A 25,779-nucleotide genomic window follows, 5' to 3' on the forward strand; every position below is an offset into this window, starting at 1 on the left:
AATTCTTCATTATGCAGGACAGTTCCACACACCACAGAACATTCAGCATCCCAAGCCCTGCTTGGTAAATGCCAGTAGTGGCCTCAGTCATTGTGCCAGCATCTCCCAAGTACTCTCCCTCTGGAGATAGAACCGGGTATATAAAGGAATCTGGAGATCCACAGTACACTGCACTCACTCAGGCAAAGCAGCAAGTACCATAAAGGGACCCATGTCCTGTGGAGGAGAGGCTGGAGCTCAGCCAAGGAAAACATCACAGGTCATCACAGGTCGCCTCAGGTGACCTCGATGACTCCTGAGTCTGTTAATGGTGAGTTGACAGTGAAAGGCTCACATATCAGAAGAAGGGGGAAGACATTTTAAAAACAAGATGAGTACTACAACAGAATAAATATCCCAACACAGCCCTCACACCTCCACAAACAGGACTTGAAATCTGAGCCCGTTCCTTTCATTGTCCGTTTGACCCTCCTCCCCCGGTGCCTGAACACTGCCCTCAGCAGTCTCCGCCTGGTCTAGGCTGGTTTAAGGGACTTCCTTTCCTTGTGCTGCCATAGCAACCGGGAAACAACCTCCGCTCACAATAGAAAGGATGGTGCTGTGGCCCAGATCTATAGGTTCACAAGGCCGGTAAAGAGCAACAGGACCACGGAACAACGAGAGCACAGGCAAAGGGAAGAGGGGCTGCCCTGAGAGGAGACAATCCAGGGCTTGAGGAGTTGGGTTTGCGGTTTATTTTTTCTCCTGACAAAGACACACACTGTCTAAACTGTGTGGCTGGTTGTTATTAAGAAGCTGCTGTACGAGGGAAAAATGTATTTAATAAAAGGCCCAGTGTTTGTGGTCTTCTTGGGCTCCCTGCTGAGCTCAGGAAATCTTGAGGTGTGACCAGTTTTCAGCCTTCAAAACCAAGATGAACTGGCCTTGAGAAGGGTGGTCAGAAGGAAAACATGTTCACGCTCTCTCCCCTGAGCCGGGGACATGGGAAGTTGGTCCAGAACAAACAGAAGTTAGAAGTCTATTTTGAACCAGAGGTGAGTTTTCCAGCTGCATAAAGTCATATTTGGGGCGGGGGGAGAACAGGGGAGGAATCCTCTATTTTTCCATTTGGGGCCGAGCCATGTGTGTTTGCATTTGTTTTGTTAGTGAGGTGGTGGGAATCACTAGCAGATCTTCCCTCCTCGTTGGTGAAACTCAAGAAAATAAGGTAGTTTGCCTGACACACCGAGGTGGTCACTGGGACCATCTCCCTTCCTCTTGTACACCAACTTACAGCCTTATTGGCTTTAGACTGAAGGAGATTCCACATTATCTAGAATTCAGATGGTTTGGTTCAAGACTGAATTTCCACCCGGGTTCTAGACAAGCTGATGGCTGTTTGGGCTTTAGAAGTTGTGCTCTGTGGTTGAAATGCTGTGTGTGTTTTCTTGCCATTTCAATGGCTTCCTTGAACTTTCTGGAATTCAACCCACTGGACTCATATTTAATATAGGCAAAAGAATCCCATTTTAGAAGATTTTAAAGTGGTGGCAAAATTCCCTTGTTGTATTGAAATTTTACTTAATTGAATCCTGCCAGCAATAAGAAATCTATTGGGGGTACTTTGAAAATTTTTGGATCACACAGAGATTTCCATTGTCATGGTAGTTTGTCGTGATATTTGACCTTTGCTATATTAAAAGACATATAGAATTTCAAAGGACCTCTGTGGCCAATGGCATTTACTTACTTACAAAATATGTAACTACTTTATAGGCCCATAAATAGCCAAATTAGATAAAGTTACATAGCATCTGGAATATATAGAAAATCTCCCTGTGTACAGCCGAAGTGATGGGTTGGAATGGCTTTCTCCTCTTTAAAGTGCCAGCTAGTCCAGGTCTAATTTCAAAGTTAGCTGCTGCCCTTGATAATTCTGACTATTTACCTGCATACCAGGAAACTGTAACTGGCTTGTAACCTACACTCTACTCAAGGCCCTACTTGAATACACTCTACTTGAATACACTCTATTCAAGGCCCAAGCCTGAGTGGTTCTCCTGAAAGTTACATGGGTAAAATAGAACCATGCCCTGGGTTCTACTAATTCTGAGATGTGGAGAACAAAATAGTTGCTAAGAAGAGTGATTGTGTTCCATGACACCGTGTGAGCAATTCAGAGAAAACCAGTCACTAAAAAATGTCCAACGCGTTGCACAAGCAGTATTTGCTATAACAGTGTCATCCACAGTGGATCAGTCAAAGTGGTTTCTTTCCACTGCAGGATTACTTGAACTGGAAGTCCCCAGAAGATTATGTCCTGGTCAGCAAACCGCAGGGTGATGGGAACCCCAACCAGCATATGTGGAGCCTCTTTCTCCCTAAAACATTCAGCACGAGAAAGGGCCTCCTGATTCTCTACTCAGAAGGTTTAGCCATATCAGCATGGGCACCTGAAAAGAGGAAAAAAGGCTGCTATCGCCCCAAAGGCCACAAGAGCCTGAACCTGGAACTGCGCACACTTCAGGACCTCAAAGAAGCCATCTTGGCATATGGAAGGAGACAGGTAAATACTAGCCCACGTTCAGGAAGGCAACAGACTGCATGTCTAGAAAACTAGTTGTAGCTTTGGTATAAATGCTTTTCAGACCCTAGGGAAGGAAGGAAACTCTCGGACCTCCATTTCTTCATCTCTAAAATGGGATTGTACTCTTGGCGGCACACAATTGTCACAAGGCTAAAATGAGATAAGGTTATTTTCATGGGCTTTGAAAAGCATGAAGGGCTATATTATTGCCATTTTGTGTTTTCCTTTCCGTGAGAGTAACATAAAGTCATTTTCAGCATTCAAACAGATCCTGGCCAGCAGATGTTTCATCAGAATCCTTGAAATCCTGTCTCGTCGCCACAAGCAGCAGCATCACCTCTCTGCTGTTCATGGCTTTGTGGAAATGAGAGGGAGAAGATTTTAAATATTTACCTTGAGCCCTTTGGTGTCTGCAGAATAAGTTAATGACTTTTTCCATTCTGAATCTAATATTAAGGGAAAACCTCTGTGCTCATTTTTCTGATTCATACTTTCTAATGTCTTATGAGATGAACACATGGCCCCTGCTTTATATAACTGCGTGCATCAGCCCTTCGGTTGAAGGCATAAGAGAGATTGGGAAGATGTGTCACTTTATGAAATTCTAAGTTGTAGATGGTGGGTTACTACTTAGTTTAAAAGTTTCTGCTGGTTTTTTATTCCCCACAGGATATAAAGTGATTAGCTTCTTATGCCAGGCCCTTGACATGCTGACTTTCTCTTCCATTTTCAGCCACAACTGCCACTTGTTCTTACCACCACCTGACTATGGATACTTCAAGGCCCCACCCATGTGAATAGCTTACCATTCCCCAAACATTCCATGCCCTTTTGTGACTCTATGGTTTTACATGTGCTTCTACAGCTGGAAAATTCCTGCTCATCCTTCAAAACACAACTCAAACGTCCTCTCCTCACTGACGTCTTCTCTCACTTACGTAGGTGAGATATCCCCTTGCTCCCTCCTCTGTAAACATTCCCATACCATCATGCAGTGCGATTTATCTCTTTGCCCATCTGTTGCCATCTCCTTGAGTGCAAGGACAATGTCTAAATCATTTCCATAAAATAGTGAGTACCCATAAATATTTGTGGAGTGAGTGAATCGATTATGCATGATACTTTCAATGCTTGTTAGCTCATCTCTCAGTATCATTACTGGGCAATGTATCACCTACCCTACCCTAAGCAAAACTTCCAAAAGGAAAGATGCCTCTGCCCCTTTTCCTTCTTTCAAAACCTTAATGACCTTGGCCAAATGTCCAATTGTCCTTTGTCTTAAAATCATAAATTCTTAGGTGACAAGAAACCAATTATTGTTGAATGCTTGCTATTATCTTATAACTTATTTAATCTTCACAGTGACCCTGGAAAATATGGTTTTTCTTGCGCCCTTTCATAGATGAGGAAACTGGGGCTTGGAGGAGTTAAGTGACTTGGCCAAGGTCTTAGAGCTAGTAAATGACAGAGCCAGTATTTAAACCTGGGACTGCCTACCTCCCCAGGGCCAGCATGCTTTGCACTTTGCCCTGTTGTCTGTGGACTTGAAAGAGCCTTTTGAGGTCACTGACCCAGGCCTTGGCCTGTTCTCCCTCACATCCACTCCTCGCCCTTTACATTACTCTGCTCTGCATCACAGTGGGGTTGACCACAGGCTACACGTAATTTCACAAACATCTGTGTCAACTGGCTTCTAACCGAATTTGCCAATGGAAGACATTGGAAGGAGACTGTAGAGGGAGTAGAGAAAAGCAAGGTATTTCTCCCCTCCCATTCTACCTTTGATCGTCAGAAGCACCTGCGTTACTTCTGTGATCCAGCTCCCAACAGACAGTCCCACTGTGGCTCCAGGGTTCCTCCAGCTGACACCACCAGTTCCTCCATCTTTTAGTCTAAGGGTGGTGCTGGCTTCCTGGTGTTCCTAATCTCAGTGTTGCCTTACCATCTTTTTGGCTTCTGAGCTCTCTAATCACCTATGTAACCAATTCCCTGGACTAATTTCCTTCTGTGTTTAAATACTTAGAGTGGTTTCTATTTTCCCAGCTGGACAGTGATATGTAGGCTAACTTGCTACCCAGAGGAAGCATACCTTCCACCGCTTTCAGATACTTATCTATATAATTTAAATAGTTCATGCAACAGGGATCTTATTACTTTAAAAAGGAAATGAGTCCTTTAGGGGGATGGCTTCATTTTTGGTTAGACTTGGGTACAATGAAAGAAAGAGTGCCTGTTGTCCTATGGTATTCATGTACTAGATTTATAACACATACATGAACAAAGCAGAACACTATAGTCTAACTCCAAATGGATAGAGGGGAAATGGTATGAAGAAATCAGAAAGGAAAGAAAAGGTTGGGAATAGTAACAGGGAGGAGTTTATGATAGAGGACATAGTAGATTAAAATAAGAGGAGGGCAGGCCCGGTGGCTCAGGCGGTTGGAGCTCTATGCTCCTAACGCGGAAGGTTGCTGGTTCGATTCCCACATAGGCCAGTGGGTTCTCACCCACAAGGTTGCCAGTTCGACTCCTTGACTCCCGCAAAGGATGGTGGGCTGAGCCCCCTGCAGCTAAGATTGAAAGGACAATTTGACTTGGAAAAAGTCCTGGAAGTACACACTGTTTCCCAATAAAGTCCTGTTTCCCTTCCCCAATAAAATCTTTAAAAAAAAAAAAAATCCTTCACATAAAATAAGAGGAGAAACAACCCAAAAGGGGCTTGGGATTAAAAAATAATAATAAAAAAAATGAGCACCTGAAAAGAGGAGAGCTCTGGAAACTACAGAGCACCATCTGACTATGAAAACTACAGACTGGCAAGAAAATTTTTAAATCGTAATATCTTATCCTGGGAAGGCTATGAGGAAATGAGCTGTCTAATACTTTAGGAACACAAATTCACATGACATTTCTAGGGAGGACTTTGGCAAAGCCTTAAGAAGGGCTGATACTCTTTTTAATTCAGCATTCTACTTTTACTAATTTGCCTCTGGAAAAAAATAGAGACGTACCCAAAGATTTATGCACAAGAGTGTTTACTACAGGGTTATTCATTACTATACAAAATATTGAAAATAAATGCCCAATAATGGAACATTGATTAAATAAATTATGATACAGTCATATAATGGATTTTGGGTCAGGCAATAAAGTCATGTATTAGTCATAAACAACATGAGAAAATATTCAGTGTATTTTTTTAAAGGCAGCTTATAAAATAATATTCATATAATAAAAATACCGATGTTTGTTAACTTTTTTTTCCAATTTTATTGGGGAATACTGGAGGACAGTGTGTTTTTCTAGGGCCTATCAGCTCCAAGTAGTTGTCCTTCAATCTAGTTGTGGAGGGCACAGCTCACTGGCCCATGTGGGAATCGAACCAGCAACCCTGTTGTTCAGAGCTCACACTCTAACCAACTGAGCCATCAGGCCACCCCTGTTAACATTTTTTGAGTATTTACTATGTTCCTGCCACTGTTCTCAGTGCTTTCCATGTATAATTCATGTATGCTTTCTATGAATCCTGGGGGTATGTACTATTAATATCTCATTTTAGAGGTGAAGAAGTTGAAGTACAGAAATTTTGAGTAATTCACTCAAGGTTGTACAACCAGGTAGATAATTGCACCAAAATTCGAGACTAGGCAGTATGAAAAAACATCGCTTCTCTAATATAATCTCAATTTTTTAAAAGTTTTTCATTTATTTATTTATTTTAAGTGTGTTTTTCCAGGACCCATCAGCTCCAAGTCAAGTAGTTGTTTCAATCTAGTTGTGGAGGGCACAGCTCACAGAGGCCCATGCGGGGATCAACCTGGCAACTTTTTTTAAGAGCACAATGCTCTAACCAACTGAGCTAACCAGCTGCCCCATATAATCTCATTTTTGAAAATTAGTTTTGCAAGCAAAAGTATACACATCAAAATTTAACCATGGTGGGTAGGATTATAAATCATGTGTGTATTCATGATATCTTTCTACCAAACATTATTTTTCAAGTCGTGGAATTTTTTTTTTTAAATAAAAATCTGTGGCTTTGAAAGAGGTACCTAGACAGTGAAAGAGAGAGCAAGGTTGACCCTAGAGAGACAGGTGGGACCAGGAAGGGAAATGGAATAGAAACAGTGCTGTAATTGAGCCCACTAATAACCACACCATCTGTTCTGCAGTGTCAATATTTCTTTGTCCAAATAGCATAGTTCAAGAGTTAAAAACACTATACTCAGAGTAAAAAAGCCAAAATGGGGAGGGAAGAAAGGGGGTGGTGGTTAGTGAATAAAGTAGTGCTGCTTACAGAAGTATCTATCCTGGCTGAACCATGAATCAGGAAACCTACAAAAGTAGGCTCCATTCAGACTTACAAGAATTGAGGCTCTCACAAGAAGGTGCAATTACATTTTTAAAGCATCTCACATCATCTCCATTTTTATATATGGATCTAGTGACATGCATGTGGCAATATATCTGGGCTTTATAGCTCAATATAGACCTACTATTTAACTTTCTTGATGACCCAACTTCCTAATGAGCAGAGGTAATTACAAAGTCAAGAGATGAGATGTCAGAGTTCTCACACTTCTATATGCTGCTTTATTTTTTAACAGAAGGAAATATTGTTCAAACATTCCCAAAGTTAAAACCACTCTTCTTGAGGCCTTTAATTCTTCAGCTTCTAACAATGGAACATTGACTAAATGACGCATTAAAAATAATCTGTTTTGGAATTTTATTTCACAGAACATTCCATGTCTCCATGCCATTGAAGGATAAACAGGATTTAGTACTACAGCTGATTTCACCAAGACTGTATTGCTTCTGCCATCTCTCTTACAAATGTGGTCAAATTTGAGAGTATTGTCACCCTTTTTGTTCCACTGAATGTATCCCTACTCATTCTATATTGCCTCATTTCTCCCCACATCTCAATCTTCAAGACACTCAACTCTAGTTGGTGTTTTCACCCAATGTCCAACTCATGAAGGTACCTTCAGGTTACATTTTATCAAGTAATATTGTGAGACATATGTATTTTGAATAAAGTTTATTTTTCCCTCCTAAACACAAAGTCTCATCATACAAAATAGAAAAAGAGAGAAAAGTAGGAAGAATAATAAATTATCCTTTTAGCCAAAAGTCAGGAGGATGACAATCCCTTGGCAAGTCCTGATCAATAACCTGCTATTTGTTTGACAGTGTCCCTAAGAAGTGATCAGGGCTCTGATGGCCATCAACAAAGTGTCAAGTAGGCACCAGAGCAACAAAGAGGAGAAAGAGTGAGTTGACTGCATTCCTTTTGCCTCATATCCTTCATGTGAGCATCTCCTGAGCAGTTGTGCTTGGAACCTTTAATAAACCTAGAAGTAGGAAAGATCAGGAGAAAATCAGGGGTCAACCTTGATGATGAGGTCAAAGGTATTGTCAATATATCTAAAACGTAGGGAGTGCTTAATGCATGCCAGGCATTACATCTCCGTAATCTCACTCAGTCTGCACAAGCCTTTGAGCTGAGTACTAGCATCGCCTCTAGTTTGTAGGAGAAAAAACTGGGCCTTGAAGTTAATTCATTTGTCCAAAGTTACACATCTAAGTTGTGGAGCTGATTCCAAAGCCCCACTCTTAACTCCTAGAGGACCTGATTTTGAAGATTCCACATGCTCCAAAGACAAGAAGCATCTCTCCTGCTTTAACAGCATTTTTAAAAAAGGATAAAAAAGGGATATGGGTTTTCCAATACATCCCTTAAAATCCTTTACAATTCTAGGAAAGCAAATCAGATTTTCACTAAAATCAATGTGGGTTATATGTAACATGTTCATGTAGTAAGTTATGCATATGATGCAGTAGACACCTATTTTTTTTAGGCTTTATGTACTCCATCCATTTTAGGCTTTATGTACTCCATTCCCTTGTATAAACAATAGATACAGAATATTTATAATAATGGCTAACACTGATGTAACCTGTTATACCCATCACCATTCTAAGCACTTTAGCGTTGGTGGTATAGTGGTGAGCATAGCTGCCTTCCATTCTAAGCACTTTACACTTATCTCACTTTAAATTCCTCACAGCTTTATAAGGTGTGTACTTTTTTATTGTTGTAAAATATAACATAAAATTTACCGTTTTAATAATTTTAAGTATACAGTTTAGTGGCAGTAAGTATAGTCACATTATTGTACAACCATGACCACCATCCATCTCCAGAACTTTTTTCATCTTGCAAAACTAAAACTCTGTACTCATTAAACAATAATTCCCTATTTGCCCTTCCTCACCAGCCACTGGCAACCATCATTCTACTTTTTGTCTCTATGAATTTGACTACTCTAAGTAGTCTACTCTAAGTTCTACTACTTAGAGTAGAACTACTACTTTAAGTTCATATTGACTACTCATATGAGTGGAATCATATAGTAGTTATATTCCTTTTAGTATTTTGTGACTGGCTTATTTCACTTAGCATAATATCTTCAAGGTTCATTCAAGTTGTAGCATGTATCAGAATTTTTTTTTAATTAAATTTATTGGAGTAACACTGGTTCATAAGATTATATGTTTCAAGTATACAGTTCTATAATACATCATCAGTATATTGCGTTGTGTGCTTATCACCCAAATTCTAGTCTCCTTCATCACGATATATTTGACCACCTCTACCCTCTTTAACCTTCCCCACCCCCTTTCCCTTTTGAGAATGATCCTGTAAAACCTAATTCACTCATGTCCCTCCTATGCTTAAAACTCTCCAATGACTCTCCTTTTCTCTCAGAGGCCTGAAAGAACCTGCGCAATCTGGCCAACTGTCATCTCTCCGGCCTGACTACCTACTCTTTCCCCCTTGCTCACACAGACCTCAGCAGGTTTTCTCCTGCCTCAGGACCTTTGCATTCCTATTCCCTGATCTGACCTATTCTTTTCACAGATACCTACATAACTCATGCCCCTCTACTCTTTTTAGTTTGTCACTCCCTGACACACCTGTTTATTTATTTTTATTTTATTATTTTTGTGTTTGTCTGAAAATATCTTTATTTTACTTTTAACACTACAGGATTTTTTTCAATATAATTGGAATTCATGGATGTTGGATGTTTGTTTTTTATTAGTTTCATGTGTATAAAGCAACATAATGATTAGACATTTACACCCCTCACAAAGTGATAACCCCAATAAGTCTACTGCCTATCTGACACTGTACATAGCTATTCCAATACCATCAACTATACTCCCTATACTGTACTTTACATCCTGTATTTATATTCATATATGTTTAATTAGAGTTGACATTAAATATTATTTTTTATGTTAGTTTCAGATGTACAGCACAGTGGTTAGGCATTTATATAATTATGAAATGATCCCCTGTATAAGTCTAGTGCTAATCTGATGTCATACATGGTTTTTACATTATTGACTATATTCTCCATACTGTATTTTACATTCCCATGAGAATGTCCTTTCTTTTCAAAGCTGAATAATAGTCCTCTATACGTATATGTTGCATTTTGTTTATCAGTTGATGGACACTTAGATTTCTTCTGCATTTTGGCTGTTGTGAATACTTCTGCTTTAAACATGGGTGTACAAATATCTGTTCATGTCCTTGTTTTCAGTTCTTTTGAGCATATATCCAGAAGTGAAATTGTTGGATCATATGGTAATTATACTTTTGATTTTTTGAGGAACCGTCATACTATTTTCCATAGTAGTCTGTGTCATTTTATATTCCCCTCAGCAATGCACAGGGTTCCAATTTCTCCACATACTAACCAATCCTTATTATTTTCAGTTGTTGTTTTTTTAATAATAGCCATCTTAGTGGGTGTGAAATAGAATCTTATTGTGGTTTTGAGTTGGATTTCATAAGTAACATTAAGCATCTTTTTATGTGCGTATTGGCCATTCGTATATCTTTTTTTGGAGAATTGTATATTAATCCTTTGCCCATTTAAAAAATCAGGTTATTTGTTTTTGAGTTGTAGGAATTCTTTATATATTCCAGATAGTAATCTTTTAGATATATTATTTGCAAATAGTTTCTCTCACTCTATGGGTTGCCTTTTAACTCTGTTGATAGTGTCCTTTGATACATAAAAGTTTTAAATTTTCATGAAGTCCAACTTATCTATTTTTTCTTGTATTGCCTGTTCTTTTGGTGTCATACTCAAGAAATCATTGCCAAATTCAACGTCATGAAGCGTTTCCCCTTATGTTTTCTTCTAAGAGTTTTATAGTCGTAGCTTTAATCCATTTTGAGTTAATTTTTATAGTATATGGCATGATGTAAGGACCCAACTCCATCTTTTTTGCATGTATGGTATGTTCTTTTATCATCCTCATTTGACAGATAAACTGAGGTGCAGATGGGTCAAGTAATTTCCCCAAAGTCACACAGTAAATGATGGAGCCAGGATTCAAACCCAGGCAGACTGAACTCTTACAGGACCTACAGCTTAATTTTTGCTGTTTTCAAATTCTAATTGTTGTACCATTGCTTTTGTGCAATATGGCTGGTCAAATCTTTGATGCAAAATGATTTGGTCAGGAATCAAGCCCTGTTACAACATTCCAACTATGGGAAAATTCAGACCACTTCATGATTCTCTTCTTAATGGTCTAATATCCAGGAACACATGGCCACCAAAGATATACGGGAGAGACAGTATCATTTGCTCAGAATCTCAGAAGTTAAACCTGCAGAGAAAAGGGCCAGCAGAGAGTGGTGGTGTTTATGCCAAGCTATTTAAAGTCAGGCTAGGGTTGGAGAAAGTTTTCCAGGCACAGCTACAAGTGGCTGCACGTCTCCCCTCCCATTCCCCCACCCCCACCTCTACCCCAGTTGTACTCACCTAGTAGCCCCAAGGCTGGTTCTAGTCACACCTGCACAGGTACAACAATGGGCAGTCACCCTCTGTTCTAAGGCTTGGCCTTTGCCAGAGCACACTGACTACAGCAAGCCCTACTGAGGGGCAGGAGACACCAACTGCACTCTTCCTGAGAGAAAGACTTCTGACTGGAGTGGACAGCTTGAGGAACAAGTGGTCAGCAGACAAATCCATTTTGGGGGTTTCCATTCAACTGAGCTAACATCTTGAGTAATTATTAACTAGTCAGTGCCGAGACGTTCAACAAATGTTTGTTGGAAGAACATGTTAGTTGCTAGGGTGTGATAGGGGGAGGCCATAACCTCTACCCAGCAAGGGTGTACAATCTGACCAAGGAGGCAGATTTGTGGCTCCATTATACTGGACACAAAGCAGTCTATGAGAGGAGTTAGACTACAATGTATTAATATGCTGTTGAAGTATAAAGAAGGTAAAGATTATGATTGCTTCTTACTAGGAAAATCTAGAGTGGCATCTTGGAGGAGGTAAAATCTGAGCTAACTCTTGTGGTAAAAGTAAGTGGAGAGAGACCGTCTGGGCATAGATGATGAAGTCCTAATGGGGAGAACAAGCAGAAGAAAGGGTAATTAGGCACGTGTAGCTCTTAGCTGGAAATGTATCTAGAGAACTGGGTGGGGTCAAGTTATGGAAGGCTCTGTCTGCTAGTCCCAGGATTTCTGGACTTCTCTCTTCACCCTTCTGCCGACTCCTGCACACAAAGGCTGGCTACCCTCTGGGGTAAGATGGCAGCTGGCTGTCCGGGCCTTTCTTGTCTTCCTGGGGACTCTGGCACCCTGCCATCCCATATCTGCTGGGTGGGAGCACAGCCTGCACCAGGTCCTTCCATCCTCTGAAGACCCTTGCCTGCCAGCACCAGGGTGGGGTGGACATGACAACCACAGTGAGGATGGGGACAGGTGCAGGGGGTCCCCTTCACCCCTCTGCATACAGAGACCTGGTAGGCACCAGGAAGGCAGCTGGCAGGAGCAAGTCCCTCCTGAAAGGAAGAACTCTCCGTGGAGTGTGGATAAGAGGCCACTCCATGCACATAATTATTCATTTCAGAAGAAACAAGAAGCTGGGGTTGATTGGCAAAGCCACGGCAGGCCTGAGCAGTCTGAAACCATCCGCAGCCAGCCTCCTGCTGTTGTTTATTTCCCTGTTCCAGAAACTCCTTTCCCGGCTCCCTTCTGTCTCCTTTTACATTTTAGAGTAATTTTTGGATGGGTGGTTAGTGGTCGAAGATAATTTTGGGGAAGGAATGGAGAAATTTGTATGAGGAGAGGGTGGGTGCAATAATATAATTTAACATATTTTCCATTTATAAGTATAATCTAACCAATATTACTGAAATTTTGATTTTACAAAAAAAGGAGAGAAACTATCTGTAATTTTACGCCCAACACCCTGATACCACTGTTATTGAATTTTAATGTATTTTCTTCCAATTTTTCCACCATAATTAAATATACATAAAATAAACTTTCATGAGATTGTAATTACACTATACATTCTCTCTGGTAGCTTGGTTTTTCCCCCACTTAACGTATTATTATACACATTGGAAATGAATAAATAGATTAACCCTGACTGGTCTTCTTTGCAGCCCTAAGCAGAACTTGGCCCTCCCTCAGTGCTTTAGTTATGCAATGAGATGTGAAATTTATCAACCGACTTCACAGGCATAATTTGAGAAACTACTAAGGGAAGCCAGAAAACTAGAAAAAAACTTAAAGAAGCTGTCGTAGGCAAAATAATGCCCTCCCAAAGATGCCTATGTCCTAATCCCTGGAACCTATGAATATATTAGGTTAAACAGCAAAGGGAAATTAAGGTTGCAGATGGAATTAAAGTCGCTAATCAAATGGCCTTAAAACAGGGAAATTATCCTGGATTACCTGGGCAGGCTCAGTGTAATCATAAGGATTCTTATAACTAGAAGAAGGACTCAAAAGGAAAACCAGTGAGATGGCCACATAAAGAAGGTCTTAGCCCAAAGGTACTGACTTTGAAGATGAAGGAAACGGTCATGAGCCAAGGAATTTAGGTGGCCTCTAGAAACTGGACCAAGCAAAGAACAGATCTTCCCTAGAGACTCCAGAAAGAACACAGCCCTATCAACACCTTGATTTGAGCCCAGGGAGACCCATTTCAAACTCTGACCCTCCAGAACTGGAAGATAACAAATTTGTGTTGTTTAAAGCCACTAAGTGTGTGGTAATTTATTACAGCAACAGTAGGAAACTAATACAGAGTTCGAGATCAGCTTTCAAACTCTAAGCAAAAATGTGTTTAGATAGCCCAAATTCCAGCACAAGGCATTCCCTAACTCGCCTCGGCAACTCCCTGCCCTACTGAGCAAGCTACCCAGTAAAGCTCCAGAATCAAGCTGGTGCTTCAGAAATACCCTTTAATGAGAAAAAACAAGGGGCTCTTGTCCAGATCAAACAGGGCACCGTGCCATCGGCACAGGGGCCACAGCATCTTAGAGGAGGCTTGGTCTTGCTGCATTCACAGAGAAGTCATTTGAAGCAAAGATTTACAGGGAGGAACTGCAGTTCCAATTGACCCAGAAAAGGCCTTGGATCTAATGGCACCATAATTCTAAAGCTTAACACAGTGCCTGGCACATAGAAGGTGCTCAACAAATATTTATTGCATGACCAGATGAAAAAATGGAGTAAGTGAAAGAACTTAAGTCATTTTGCTTCAACTGCGCTCCCTACAATTCTTTCTTTCTTGTCCTCTGGAAAAAGTCTCAAGATTTATGTGGGGCTGAATTTTTCAGGCTCTTTCTGCGCTTGAAGTACTTGCCACATAAACTGTCCAGACATCAAGGACCAGTTGATGCTCTGTGTTTGGATTCCAAGCATTTATTTAATTTACAAATTCCTAGAGTGTAGAGCCAATCGAATAAGCCATGCTTTCTTTCATCTGTTACTCCATTTATGAATCACCAATCTGTCTTATCCGTCCCTTTTTCTCCAGTGCCTGGCATAGTATTTGGTGCATTGTAGGTGTCTGATGAATGAATGAATGAATGAATGAATGAATGAATGTCCTGGATACCTGTTTCTCTCTCCTCAGCAGACGTATTCCCTCATCTCATGGATTTTGGCTTCCCCAGACCTCTCTTTAGCCAAAAAAGAGTCTCTCTGGTGGTCCTGAATCCTCAGCTACAGCTGTGGGTTGCCTTTCTGTGGCATCTCCATGTTCTGAATACATAAGAATGGGACCAACCACAGCTTTGCTCAGCAGAGCAGAGACCCAAACCTCCTCTCCCCCATCAAGCAGGTTTTATAGTTCCATCATTGTTTTCTTTTCATTTCTTTTTTAAACCGTAAACCTTCCTAAATTCTGGCAAGGAAACTCAGGCTAATGACCTCACCTGAAAATAGTGATTATCTGGTGGGTGGGGAGACACTGACTAGAAAGTGGCATGAGAGAACTTTCTGGGCTGATGAAAATGTTCTATATTTTGTGTAGTAGTTACAAATGTGTATGCAATTGTCAGACTTTATTAAACTGAACATTTAAGCTCTGTACATGTTATATACAAATTATGCCTCAATTTTTTTTTTAATTTGAAAAGAAAAGGCTTCTGAGATCACAAACAGTTCATCAGTCAAGAATGCCATAATTAATTGGTGATGTCTGCCATGGACAAGGGGGAAAGGGGAGATGTCCACACAAGTATCACATGTTTGCTATTCGTGTGTGTAACTGATCATCCTGAGAAAGTTTCTGCATAATTTAAGTGGTTATAATATTAACTCATCCACCTTGAAGGATTGTAATGAGGTAAAAGTTCTTTGTATAACATAAATCCCCAGCCAAATGTAAGATGTTGTTATTCACATTTATTCCCCATGACGTCTTGCATAGTGGGACTGACTTTAGCAGGTAGGTTCCCAGAAAATTCTCCCTGGCTGAAATGAAATTCAGCAGAACCAGATACGTTTAAAATGCCAGGCTCCCTGTAAACATGGACATAGTTTGTTTGTCCCATTATTCATCTTACAAACATTGAGTGACAATGCTGATTTGTCAAGCTGGCTTTCCCATTGCTGCCCAGGGCCACTTTTTAAGGTAGTAAAATGATTTCCACAGGCTGAACTAACTAATGTGTTTTCTTTTGAGGCTCTTTATCCTTTTCTGATGTTCTGTCTCAAGATGGGGTCTGGTATTTCTCATTTTTTCTTCTCCTTCCAACTGCAAATCTGCAGGGGCCTTTTAGAGCTTTGCTCTGTGGGTTCTTGCTTTATGTCTGTTGGCTGAGGCATATGTTTCTGGTGCCTTCCGGCACCTTCCAGGAGTCTCCTGGATTACTGATGAGGATTGTGCTAACCAGCCTGTATCAGTGGGAAGCTCAGGGCTCAGCAGCCATGCTGTTTCCTGACTGATGTCCTCACAGAGGGAGCAGGACACAGTCTGGCAACCGTACCTCCACTTCCGAAGCCAACCAGAGAGCCAGGCCCAACGGCAGATCCAGTCTGGGTATTCGGCCAAGAGATACCTCCGAGGCCGCTTGCGAACATGGCCCCCGATACCATATACAGGCTTCGATGTGCAGGTCAGTGGGGAAATGGGAGGAGGTGCACCCAGAGTTGCCCTGCCACACATTCTGGTGTAAGTGTTTTCCATCAAGACTTAAAACATCAGAATTTTAGGCCCAATTTCATGTTAAAGCAAAGGTGCTCAAGCTCAGTAGCCTGAAAGCCTCTATCGTACATTTCTCCCTTCATACTTCCCCACATTTGCAGAGGAACGTACAACCTGAAGTCTTGCCTTCACTCTTGCCTTCCCTCTAGCTCCTCTCAGCAGCATTACATTCCACACCCCAAGCAGAACTTTGTTCCCAACCTTCTCTACTCAGAGACTTCAGATCCCCCAGTTCAATTCCTATCTTTTACAAGGTAAGGAAAAAGAGGTCCAGGGGGCAAGGTAATTTGTCCAAGGTTATTAGACCAAAAGCAGAGCTGGGATCAGAAGCCATATCCTCCCCACACCCACCGGCTCCACATTCTTCCCAATACTCCCTAGTTCCCCTTCTGAGGCGATCTCAGATCCTCCAGGAAGTGGAAATGTTGGGCCTCCTCCTCTTAAAGATGGCGGGTCTCCAGCACAATCCACTTAGGAGTGAGATGGACACCCTCTGCTGAACAGAGACCCCAAAGGCACTCTGTAAATAAAGGCTTAAAAATGAAAACAGGAAATGGTTGGGGATTAGAGTTGTCAGATTTAGTACACATGCACTCAAACACACACGCGCAATATTTGGTTCATATTTCTACCAAAAAAGTACTCACTGTTTATCTGAAATTCAATTTTAACTGAACATCTCAAATTTTATTTGGCAAACTTACTGGGATGAGAGGGATGAGCAGGATTTGCCAGTGCCCACTTGGCGGTTTGCCATTTCTTCTGCACCAACAGACAGGACCTGAGGAAAATTGACTTTCTTCTTGCTTTATAGGTTTACCTTAGGAAAGGAGAGAAAACTCTTTCCCCAATACAGTGATGATTTGAAGGAAAACAAGAGATATGGGCTTGAATAGTAATTGGTTTTACTTTCAAGGCAGGCCCACAGCTACTCAATTCCATTTATTTAACACTAGTGAGAAACAGCCTCTTAACCAAAGATATGTTTATCATTGGGTGGGGCAAAGGGTAGAGCAGGCCACTGCCCCATGGCCTAGGCCCCATATCTTCAAGGATAAGAACCCCTCTTAATATCAAAAAATGTCTCAGATCCTCCCTATAGAAGTCATATGGCTACAATGTGTGGTTTTAGAAAACATCCATGTGTATGTGCATTCTTGGGTCCCTTGCCAGAATTCCTCACCAAGGCCCCTCTTAAGAGTGAGACTCTTAAGCTGGAGGGCAATGGCAATACTGTGGTATGAGATCACTGGCCCAGTGGCCTGTGCCACCCTTTCCCCTCACTTCTCAGAGCTCACCACCTTTGTGGTGATAGAATGTTCTCTGGTCCCATCTTTCCATCCCTATGATAAATCCACCCCACCCTTCAGGCCCACATCTTCTACAAAGACTACTCTAATAACTCCAGCCAATACTGAGCTCCTTGTTTTCAGACCTTACATCACATTGACAGTTGGGACCCTACAGGAGAGCTCAGGAGAGCTTTGTCTTTCCAACAGACTATTGGTGCCTTTAAAAATGGCCCAAGGCTGGTTCTTCTGTAGCTACTCCACTGCCTAGCAAAGGGGTGGGCCCATTGGTAAGCCTTCAGTAAAGACTTGTAGAAAGGCTGGATTGAGAATCATGGGGCCTCCAGAAGCAAGCAGGATACACCCAGGAAAAACCTTTGGATTCGCCTCCTGAGGCAGGAGGAGCCTTTTGTCTAACCCCAAAGAAGCAGCCATGTTTCTTCCACCAGGGAGACCGAGTTCTGGGGAATGGTGGAGTGGAAAAAGCATACGTGTGGCACAGGACGAGAAGCTCCCAGGACACTGAATAAAGATCTCTCTATGGGTTCTATCTGAATTTTCAATCCCTCGTATCTTCTACTTGTCTTCTTTAATGGGCAATGTTTAGAGCCAAGACTAGTGTAGTTATCTCTAAGACCTCTAGACTGATGACCATTATTTCTATCAATATCTCCTGACCTACTCTTCAGGATACATCAAGGATTCTGTGCTGCTCCAGGAAAGTCACCTTAAAATACCAAAGACTCTTAGGTCACAACAGGATCTTTCAGGGGTACCCCCAAAATACCATCTCCTGCCTGTCTTCCCACCATTTTGGATTCAACAAGGAAAATCTTTTGAACAAGGTACATGTTGATTTTATGACCAGATCTCAAATATTTGGATTTTTGACAACTTAAAATGGAGTTTCCCAAATTAAGGTCTAGGGAATCGTGGGTTTCATTGTCCTCATCTGTAAAATGAGGGCATTCACCTAGACTAGCATTGTGCAACAGTATTTTCTGCAATGATGGAATGTTCCATATGTGCTGTCCAATATAGCAGCCATTGGCTGTATGTGGCTATTGAGCACTTGAAATGTAGGTAGTGCAACTGTGAAATTTGAGTTTTTAATCTTATTTACTTTTAACTAATTTACATCTAAATAGCCACATGTAGCTAGTGATTACTATATTGGACAGTACAGGTCTAGACTCTAGATTTTTAGATGATTTCTTAGATCTGTTCCATTCTAACATTCTTTAATCTTGTGGTTTTGTGGCAATATCATAAGAAGAAACTACAGGCTTTCGAGCCAGAAATCTCAACTGCAGTGGCTTTTCTCTCTCTTACTAGATGTGCATATTGAGCAAGTCACTTAAGTTCTTTCAGCTTCTGTTGGCTCATCTCTCTAATGGACATAATAAGACCTACCTCATTACTACACAGAAAATTATTGTGAGCTGTCTGTAAGCTGCTCAGTACTACAGGGATTTTACTTGTCAATATTATTCTTGGGAACTTGAAGCATTAAAAGAGCCAGAGTTGCCCTTGCTAAAGGAGATGGGAAAGGATGACTGGGTAACACTAATGGACAAAGAACAGGGCCTTGGCTAGTACCAGAGTTTTTGAGAAAAGAGCAGGAAAGAACAAGCGCCTAACATCATAGAAAGTTAATTTTTCTGAAATTAAAAAGGAATTTTCCAGCAACAATTGTAGTGCCTAACCAAGCCCTGTCCTTGGAAAAGGATCTGATCAGGCTAAGTAGAGAATCTAATGAGTTGAGAAGAACGTGGCAGGTTTTCAGAGCCTAGTGCCATTAAATATTCCTGCCACACACTTCCCTTAAGTCTTGACTCCAGCTCTAGGGAATTTGGTCATACTGGATACACACGTAGTTCATCTACAGGAAATAATATGCTAGTCAGGCAACTGCATTTCTCTTTGTAAATTAATACCCTAGCCTATACATCATTCTATGCACTTTACTAATGTGGTCAACATCCCTGAGACCAGTTGATTTGGAAGACTGAAAAGATCGAGTTTCTGGGCCATCCATGTCCTGGGGGTGGTGAACTCACCCAGGTGTTGCTCCTGTGTTGGGACCTTCTGCCCTTCCCCAGATGGCATCCCACCTTGCCATTGCCTTAAGCTTTCTTTCTTCAAAAATCCTACTGTCACAAGTTCTTAGCCTTAGACTCAGATGCCCTACGATCTAAAAACACTGGAAGTGGATTGCAGTACTTCCACTTTTCGGGTGGATCACCACTGCACACCTAAGGGATCAAGTAACTTCCCTAATTGACGCCATATAACAAGGAGCTATCATAATCAGGCAGAAAACAAAGAGGCAATATAGAATAAGCAATTAAACATGTGGCTCTTAGTAACCAGATGCCAAGCCATGTGATCTCTCTAGACCTCAGTTTCCTCCTTTCTAAAATGGAGATGACCATTCCTACCTTTACCTCACAGGATGGGATGTGGGAGTTCAATGGGATAATGCAGTATATTGGGCACATAGTAAGTGCTTGAGAAATGTTATAGACATCCCTCGTTTTTTTTTTGTTTGTTTGTTTGTTTTGTTGGTTTTTTTAAAGCATAATTACGAACTAAGTGCAATACCCAATTGCTTATGATCTCAGGGCCAAAAGTCAATTTGTAAAGAACTAAGAACAGTTAGTTCAGAGGCTGTAACTTGAACTCTGGCTGACGGTTTTATTGGTTTTAACTTTATCTTCCCTTGGCCTCCCTCTCTTTCCCAGATACTTTATTTGGAAAAGTAGCAAAAATCTTGGCTACAAATCCCAGATCCCCCAACAATGTTACATTGGCCAAGTCACTTACGCTCCCTGCATCCTTAGTTTGCTCATCCGCCCAATGGGAGTAATGGTATCTGCCTTCCACCCTCTCTGTTGTTGTGGAAAATCACAGGACAGGACAGAGGCAAGAAAAAAAAAAAGCTTTCTAAGAGCTCTACATTGCTATCAAAACTCACATCATTTGGTAATCTGAATCCATATTTGAAATATAGAAAGAACGAGTTTTGTGGTTTCTTTTCAACAACTGAATGTTCTAATACCTTGCTTGCAAGCCTGTTTCTATTAAGCATAAACAAATGAGCCAGAGCTGATGTTTACTGAAAAAAATCTTGGTTTCCTTCGCATAGATTGAGTCATGTAATCAATATCACCTGGGATACAGCCAAAGGGAAAATGCCTCTCTGTATCTCCCTACCCACAACACCCCCTGCCCCGACTTAGACAGTCTGCCATAGAAGACTGTTCAGCAGGCGAGTAGCCATTTAGCTAGAGTTTCACTTCCCTGCCCTGAGAAATGCATTTGGTTCCAGGAGAATCTGACTGGGAAGAATGAACCTAAAGTCTGGCTTGACCCCAAAGGATCATTCTAGAACACACAAAAAGGTCTTTCATGCCACAACCTATATGGAGTTGAGGTCCTCTTGGTGACAGGCCTAATGTGGCCCTTGACCTCCTCAGATTGAAGGGTCCTCAGGGCTCATCAGGCTTCCCTGGGCCACTAAAACCTCAGCGGACCCCTCTGAACCTGAGCTTGAGCCCACATCTGTTCCACCAACACTTTCAGTATCCGCTTAGTCCCAAAGTCGGCTTAGGAGCCAATGGGCAGAGGAGGGACAGCTGGAGGGAGGGAGGAGCCCCACAAGTGGGCATTTGGCTCTGGACCCAAGGGCACCAAGGATGGGAATGACATGGAGAATGATGAAGGCTGGGGAGGATAGAGGGAAGGTGAGGCTGGTTGGGAGCCTTCAGAAGCCCAGGATTCCAACACACACAGAGGCCCTGAAGGCTTCCAGAGCCCCTGCTTAAAAGACAACCCCACATTGTTCTGCAGAGCTGCATGCTGAGAGTGGAGGTGTTGTGAAAGCAGCTCCATACAAAGAAAATTGCCAGACTATTTCAGCAATAAATCTACCTTGAGTAAGTGATGAAAATAGCTGCAGGACCCTTTAAACCATCGATGAAAGATTTGTTAACTATGTTGGAGTCATCTGTTGATTCAAATCCTTTCTAAGAGTTGTGTAGACAGGATAAGTTCAGAAAGCTAAGCAGCCATCCCACCACAGTGCACTGGGCAGAGGTTCTTCCACAAGTAAACAACCAGCAGACAGCCCAGGAAATCAAGCGCCTCAGACCAAGCCTTTTAGTGACAACAGAGTAGGGCTGTAGGTCACGTGCCATGATGACGCCACTGTTACCCACTAGTGCCTCACAGTTGACAAAGGGCTGTCACATTCATTATCTTATTTGAGATTCAGACAACTTGGCAAACAAGTGAGAGCAAGAAATCAGTATCCCCATTTTACAGATGAGGAAACTGAGTCCAAGAAAGGAAGATTCAAATCTGAGCCTCCTGGACAGTTCTGTTCCTCTAACCTGGCTGCCACTACCCTGGAAGCACTAGCAGAAAAACAGAAGTAAGGAGGGAGGCTGAACAAGGGCCTTGATCAACACTTTTGCTCAGAAAAGCAAGATGGGAAGCAGCTAAGAGCACCATGACCATCTCTGGTGTTACAAAGCTGACACACTGCTCACCTTTGCAGGTCAGCAGGGCCTGGATGAAGGGGAAGCTGGGGCTGGTGGACACGTGGACCGGGGTTCTGTAGCCAAGAACCACAGCAGTCAGGGGACTCATTTGCTGCCACTCAGGAAGCAGCCTTGGCAGGAAGATGAAACCCAGGCAGAGGTATCATTTCTAATGGGCTCCCCTCTATCATTGTTCTTCTTGACTTCAGGGGGGATGGTCCTTGCCTTCACCATTTCTTGGGTCCTCCAGAGAAGAGAAGAGTACTTTTGAGCCTATTGACCATTGTTTCCCAAAGCGTTACCTGTGGAATCCTAGCACTGCCAGATGATCTATGAGAAAACAAGACTTTCATGGCCAAATACATTTGGAAAATGCTGCGTACCATGTTCTCCTCACAGAGAGTCACAGTGCACACTAGAATATGGACCATTTTTGAGAAGTTCTATAGGTAAAATAGCCAGTTTAACTTTAACTTACGGTTTTTCAAATTTATTTAACCACATATCTTCCCTAGACTCATCTAGGCAATTGTAGTAGTCTCTATTAAAAAAAAAGAGCTCTTGGCTTTAGAGTGGGAAAGGCCTTGGTTTGAGTCCTATATCTTACTAGCTGTGGTCCAAGAAATTTAATTAATTCTGATCCTGAATTAGCTAGTCTATAAAATGGAGCTGTTATCATATATATATTTCACAAGGTCACTCTGAGGATTAAATGGGTTACAACATAAAAACGCTTTCGAAACTCTAAGGCTTGTGTATGTGTGTGTGTACAAGATGACAGTGGCTCAGAGCAACACTGACAACACACGCTCCTATTTGGAATAAACTTGTATGACTTCCAAGGTCAGATGCCAATGAGTATAGGAACAGGGAGAAGAGAAGTGCCACACGTGCAAGGGCAGAGGGAAGAGGCATTTTATTATGATGGATAAGGACAATTATACTAGTGTTTCATTTTGATTTAAAAATTTTTTTGCAAGAAAGCACTATATATCTATCAGGCATGGTTAAACGTCATTCTTTCTCTCATTAATAATGAAATGTTTTATTGTAATAAACAGCATTAGAGATCTTGCTATTATAATCATGTTTTTCTTCCCAGGCTGCAAGGGAGATTTCATCCTTGGAACCACAAGTCTAGCCGCAGGTCTGACTGTTAAAGGAACCTGCTCTGTTCCTTTACAAAGCCTGTTTACAGGAATGTGTATCTGTCGTTCCCTAGGACACGTCAATAGAGAATCACCATCTTATACATGCTTCAAAGGAAAGCCACAATGAAAAAACACAGCAAACCTCCAGGAGGGCCTCTGGGCATGCCCAAATTGGTCATTCTTGGCTCCTGAATGACAAATCCCATGTTACATTCTATGGCGGCGCCTTTCCCAATAGGAAGGCAGATCTCAGTGGTAAGAAGCCAAGCATGTTGCTTGTTGATCTGGGTAAACATAATCATGCAGAGTTCATTTGCGAACACTGAGGCAGGCCTTCTGTCACTTCCTCATGTCACTCACCTTAGAAAATAACAGCCAAAGTTCAGTTGGAGCTGGGAATGAGACTGACAGGCTCTTCTTCGCCTAGTACTCAACCACATACATTCTGCAATCAGCTTGCCTGGGTTGAAATTACCCCCACTTTATAGCTATGATCTTGGGCACGTTATTCAATCTCGCTGAGGGTCAGTTACCTCATCTGCAGAATGGAGATAATGATAATACCTCCATGCGGTTATTGTGGGGATGACATGAGTTAAGGCATGTAAAATACTTTGCACAATTCCTGTCCCCTATTTCACACTTAATACATATCAGCTGTTATTATTGTTACCCTTCTCTCTGTCACCTTATTCAGCCAACAAGAACCCAACCAGATGATGAGATTAGGGCTCCCCAAACCTGCCTCAGCCAAAGCCACGGCTGTCTCAGTGTCCCAGCACTCTTATCATCTTCCCATCAACCCCAAAGTGATATAAGTTGAAAGTCAACTGTCCTTCCCCATACCTGCAATTAATAAATTCTCATGCCCAACCTGTTTCTACAGACAAACAAGGGAATATGAAACTCCACAAGGGCAGAAGCAGCCACGTGTTACAGGAGTCTCCTGCTGAAAGATGCCTTTTCCCTCCTGTCACATCTGCCACTGGCTCAGATAAAAGCACACCTGGGGAAGTGAAGATGAAAAAGGTTTGGGGTGTGTGTGTGTGTGTGTGTGTGCGTGCGTGATCTGGCATTTGAAAGATTAATCTCAATCTAGAAACAAGCTGACTCAAAGGGGATGTCTCAGAGAACTGGCCTTACTTCTGAGCTTGCCATGTGGAGCTGGAATAAAGCTGTAGTAAACAAGTAAATGTTGCAAATGGTGAAGTCCAAGGAATTTCAGCTGCCCCTGATTCTACCTTAAAGCATATGAGGTTACTGCACTCTCTGGTGGCAATAGAATCCTTTGTTCTATTAAGGGGCTGGGGGTCATCTATAAACAAGGAAGGACAGAATCTGGGTTTGTAAGCAATAGATCCACTTCGAAGTGAAAATGTTGGAGATCTCAAATCCAGCAATGGTTTTGCTTAACTAAGGGTCTATCACCTTTGAAAATGTAGGGTAAATTTTGCTGGTTTATCAACCTCTTCAGGAGTCAAATACACCTTCTTCTTTAGGGGTGTCCTTAGCTGTCTCTGGCCTGATCCTGCCTTGCAATTCTATGTGGGACTTTAGTGGTTTGGAGGTACCTGTGCTTAGCAGGAACGAGCAGGGGCTCCAGAAGGCTCTACCCCAAAGCAGCTGTGTAAACTTAAGCAGGACACTCACCCCTATGAGCTTCAGTGACCTCATCTGTGTGCACAGATAATAATGCCAACCTCATAGGGCTCATGGAAGGAAGAAAGGAGATGATGTGTTTTGGTGAAAGTATCTTGTGTCTGCCTGGGAACTATAGCAATGTTAGTTAATTACGGGAATTCCTGTCATCTGAAGTGGCCCTGAAGGAGCCATGGGCACTCCTGGTGATTCTGGTACCAATGAGGGAGGTTGTTTTTAGTCTGTTCAGGATTTTCTCATGTTTCCTGTGTCTAAGCCGATCTGAACCATTTAACCACCCCAGAAGGGCCTCTGTTTTCCCAGGTTCCTCTGCACCAGGAGTAAACAGCAGGTTTGACCTGCCAGAGTCACTGCAGGCCTAAGGAAAGGCCCCCATCTCACACCCCAGGTCAGCCCAGAACTGAGCCATGCTCAGAGGACAGGAGTCCTTTCCCTCAACTCATGTATATTATATGGCTTAGCAGAGGAAAGCAATATTTTCCACTATATTAAAACTCTGTAAATTTTTAATTAGAATAAAGAAATTAAGGCTTGGCTTGTCAGCCATACCTCACACAAATCATTTGAGTTTCCATGTAGCTTTCTCAATGCAAACCTTGTCACACAAAATGCACAAGGTCAGTATTCAGAAAAGGGCAGTTGGTGGGCAGCTGGCACCTGGACAGTGAAGGTTTCCAGGAACAGAAAGATCCTATGTGCATGCATTTGGTTAGTCATTTTCTTACTGTCTCAAAATTATCAATATTACTCTGCATGTATTCAGTTGAATTTCCTTCCTCATTCAACTCTAAACATGTAGGATGCCTATGTGTGTTTCTGATCACTTTTATCTTTTTGAGCACTAAAAAAGTGGGAAACGTTTTTATTTTTCCTCCTGTGAAATTGAACTCCCTAAAATCCAGCATACATATACATTTCATAGAGCCAAGTTCATATGTTAAAAGCTGCAAACTAAAAGAAATTTTCAGCAATTTCTGAATAATTGGAAACAGGCTCTAAGTACTGCCCCTAGTGTAT

The 25,779-nt window shown here is 41.8% G+C and overlaps 1 protein-coding gene across 1 annotated transcript in view; it reads left to right on the plus strand.

Annotated features, from left to right (window-relative positions):
- The first annotated feature begins 553 nt into the window (after window positions 1-553).
- KIAA2012 overlaps window positions 554-25,779 on the plus strand; it is a 95,859-nt gene continuing 70,633 nt past the window's right edge. The window contains 8 exon segments of the mRNA XM_081051822.1: window positions 554-1,034; window positions 2,264-2,545; window positions 15,872-16,001; window positions 16,004-16,030; window positions 18,098-18,253; window positions 21,970-22,112; window positions 23,175-23,358; window positions 23,990-24,132. Coding sequence (XP_080907948.1) covers window positions 951-1,034; window positions 2,264-2,545; window positions 15,872-16,001; window positions 16,004-16,030; window positions 18,098-18,253; window positions 21,970-22,112; window positions 23,175-23,358; window positions 23,990-24,132 — 1,149 coding nt within the window. The 5' untranslated portion in view covers window positions 554-950.

This window comes from Rhinolophus hipposideros, assembly GCF_964194185.1.
Source record: "Rhinolophus hipposideros genome assembly, chromosome: 6".
Lineage (NCBI taxonomy): Eukaryota > Metazoa > Chordata > Mammalia > Chiroptera > Rhinolophidae > Rhinolophus > Rhinolophus hipposideros.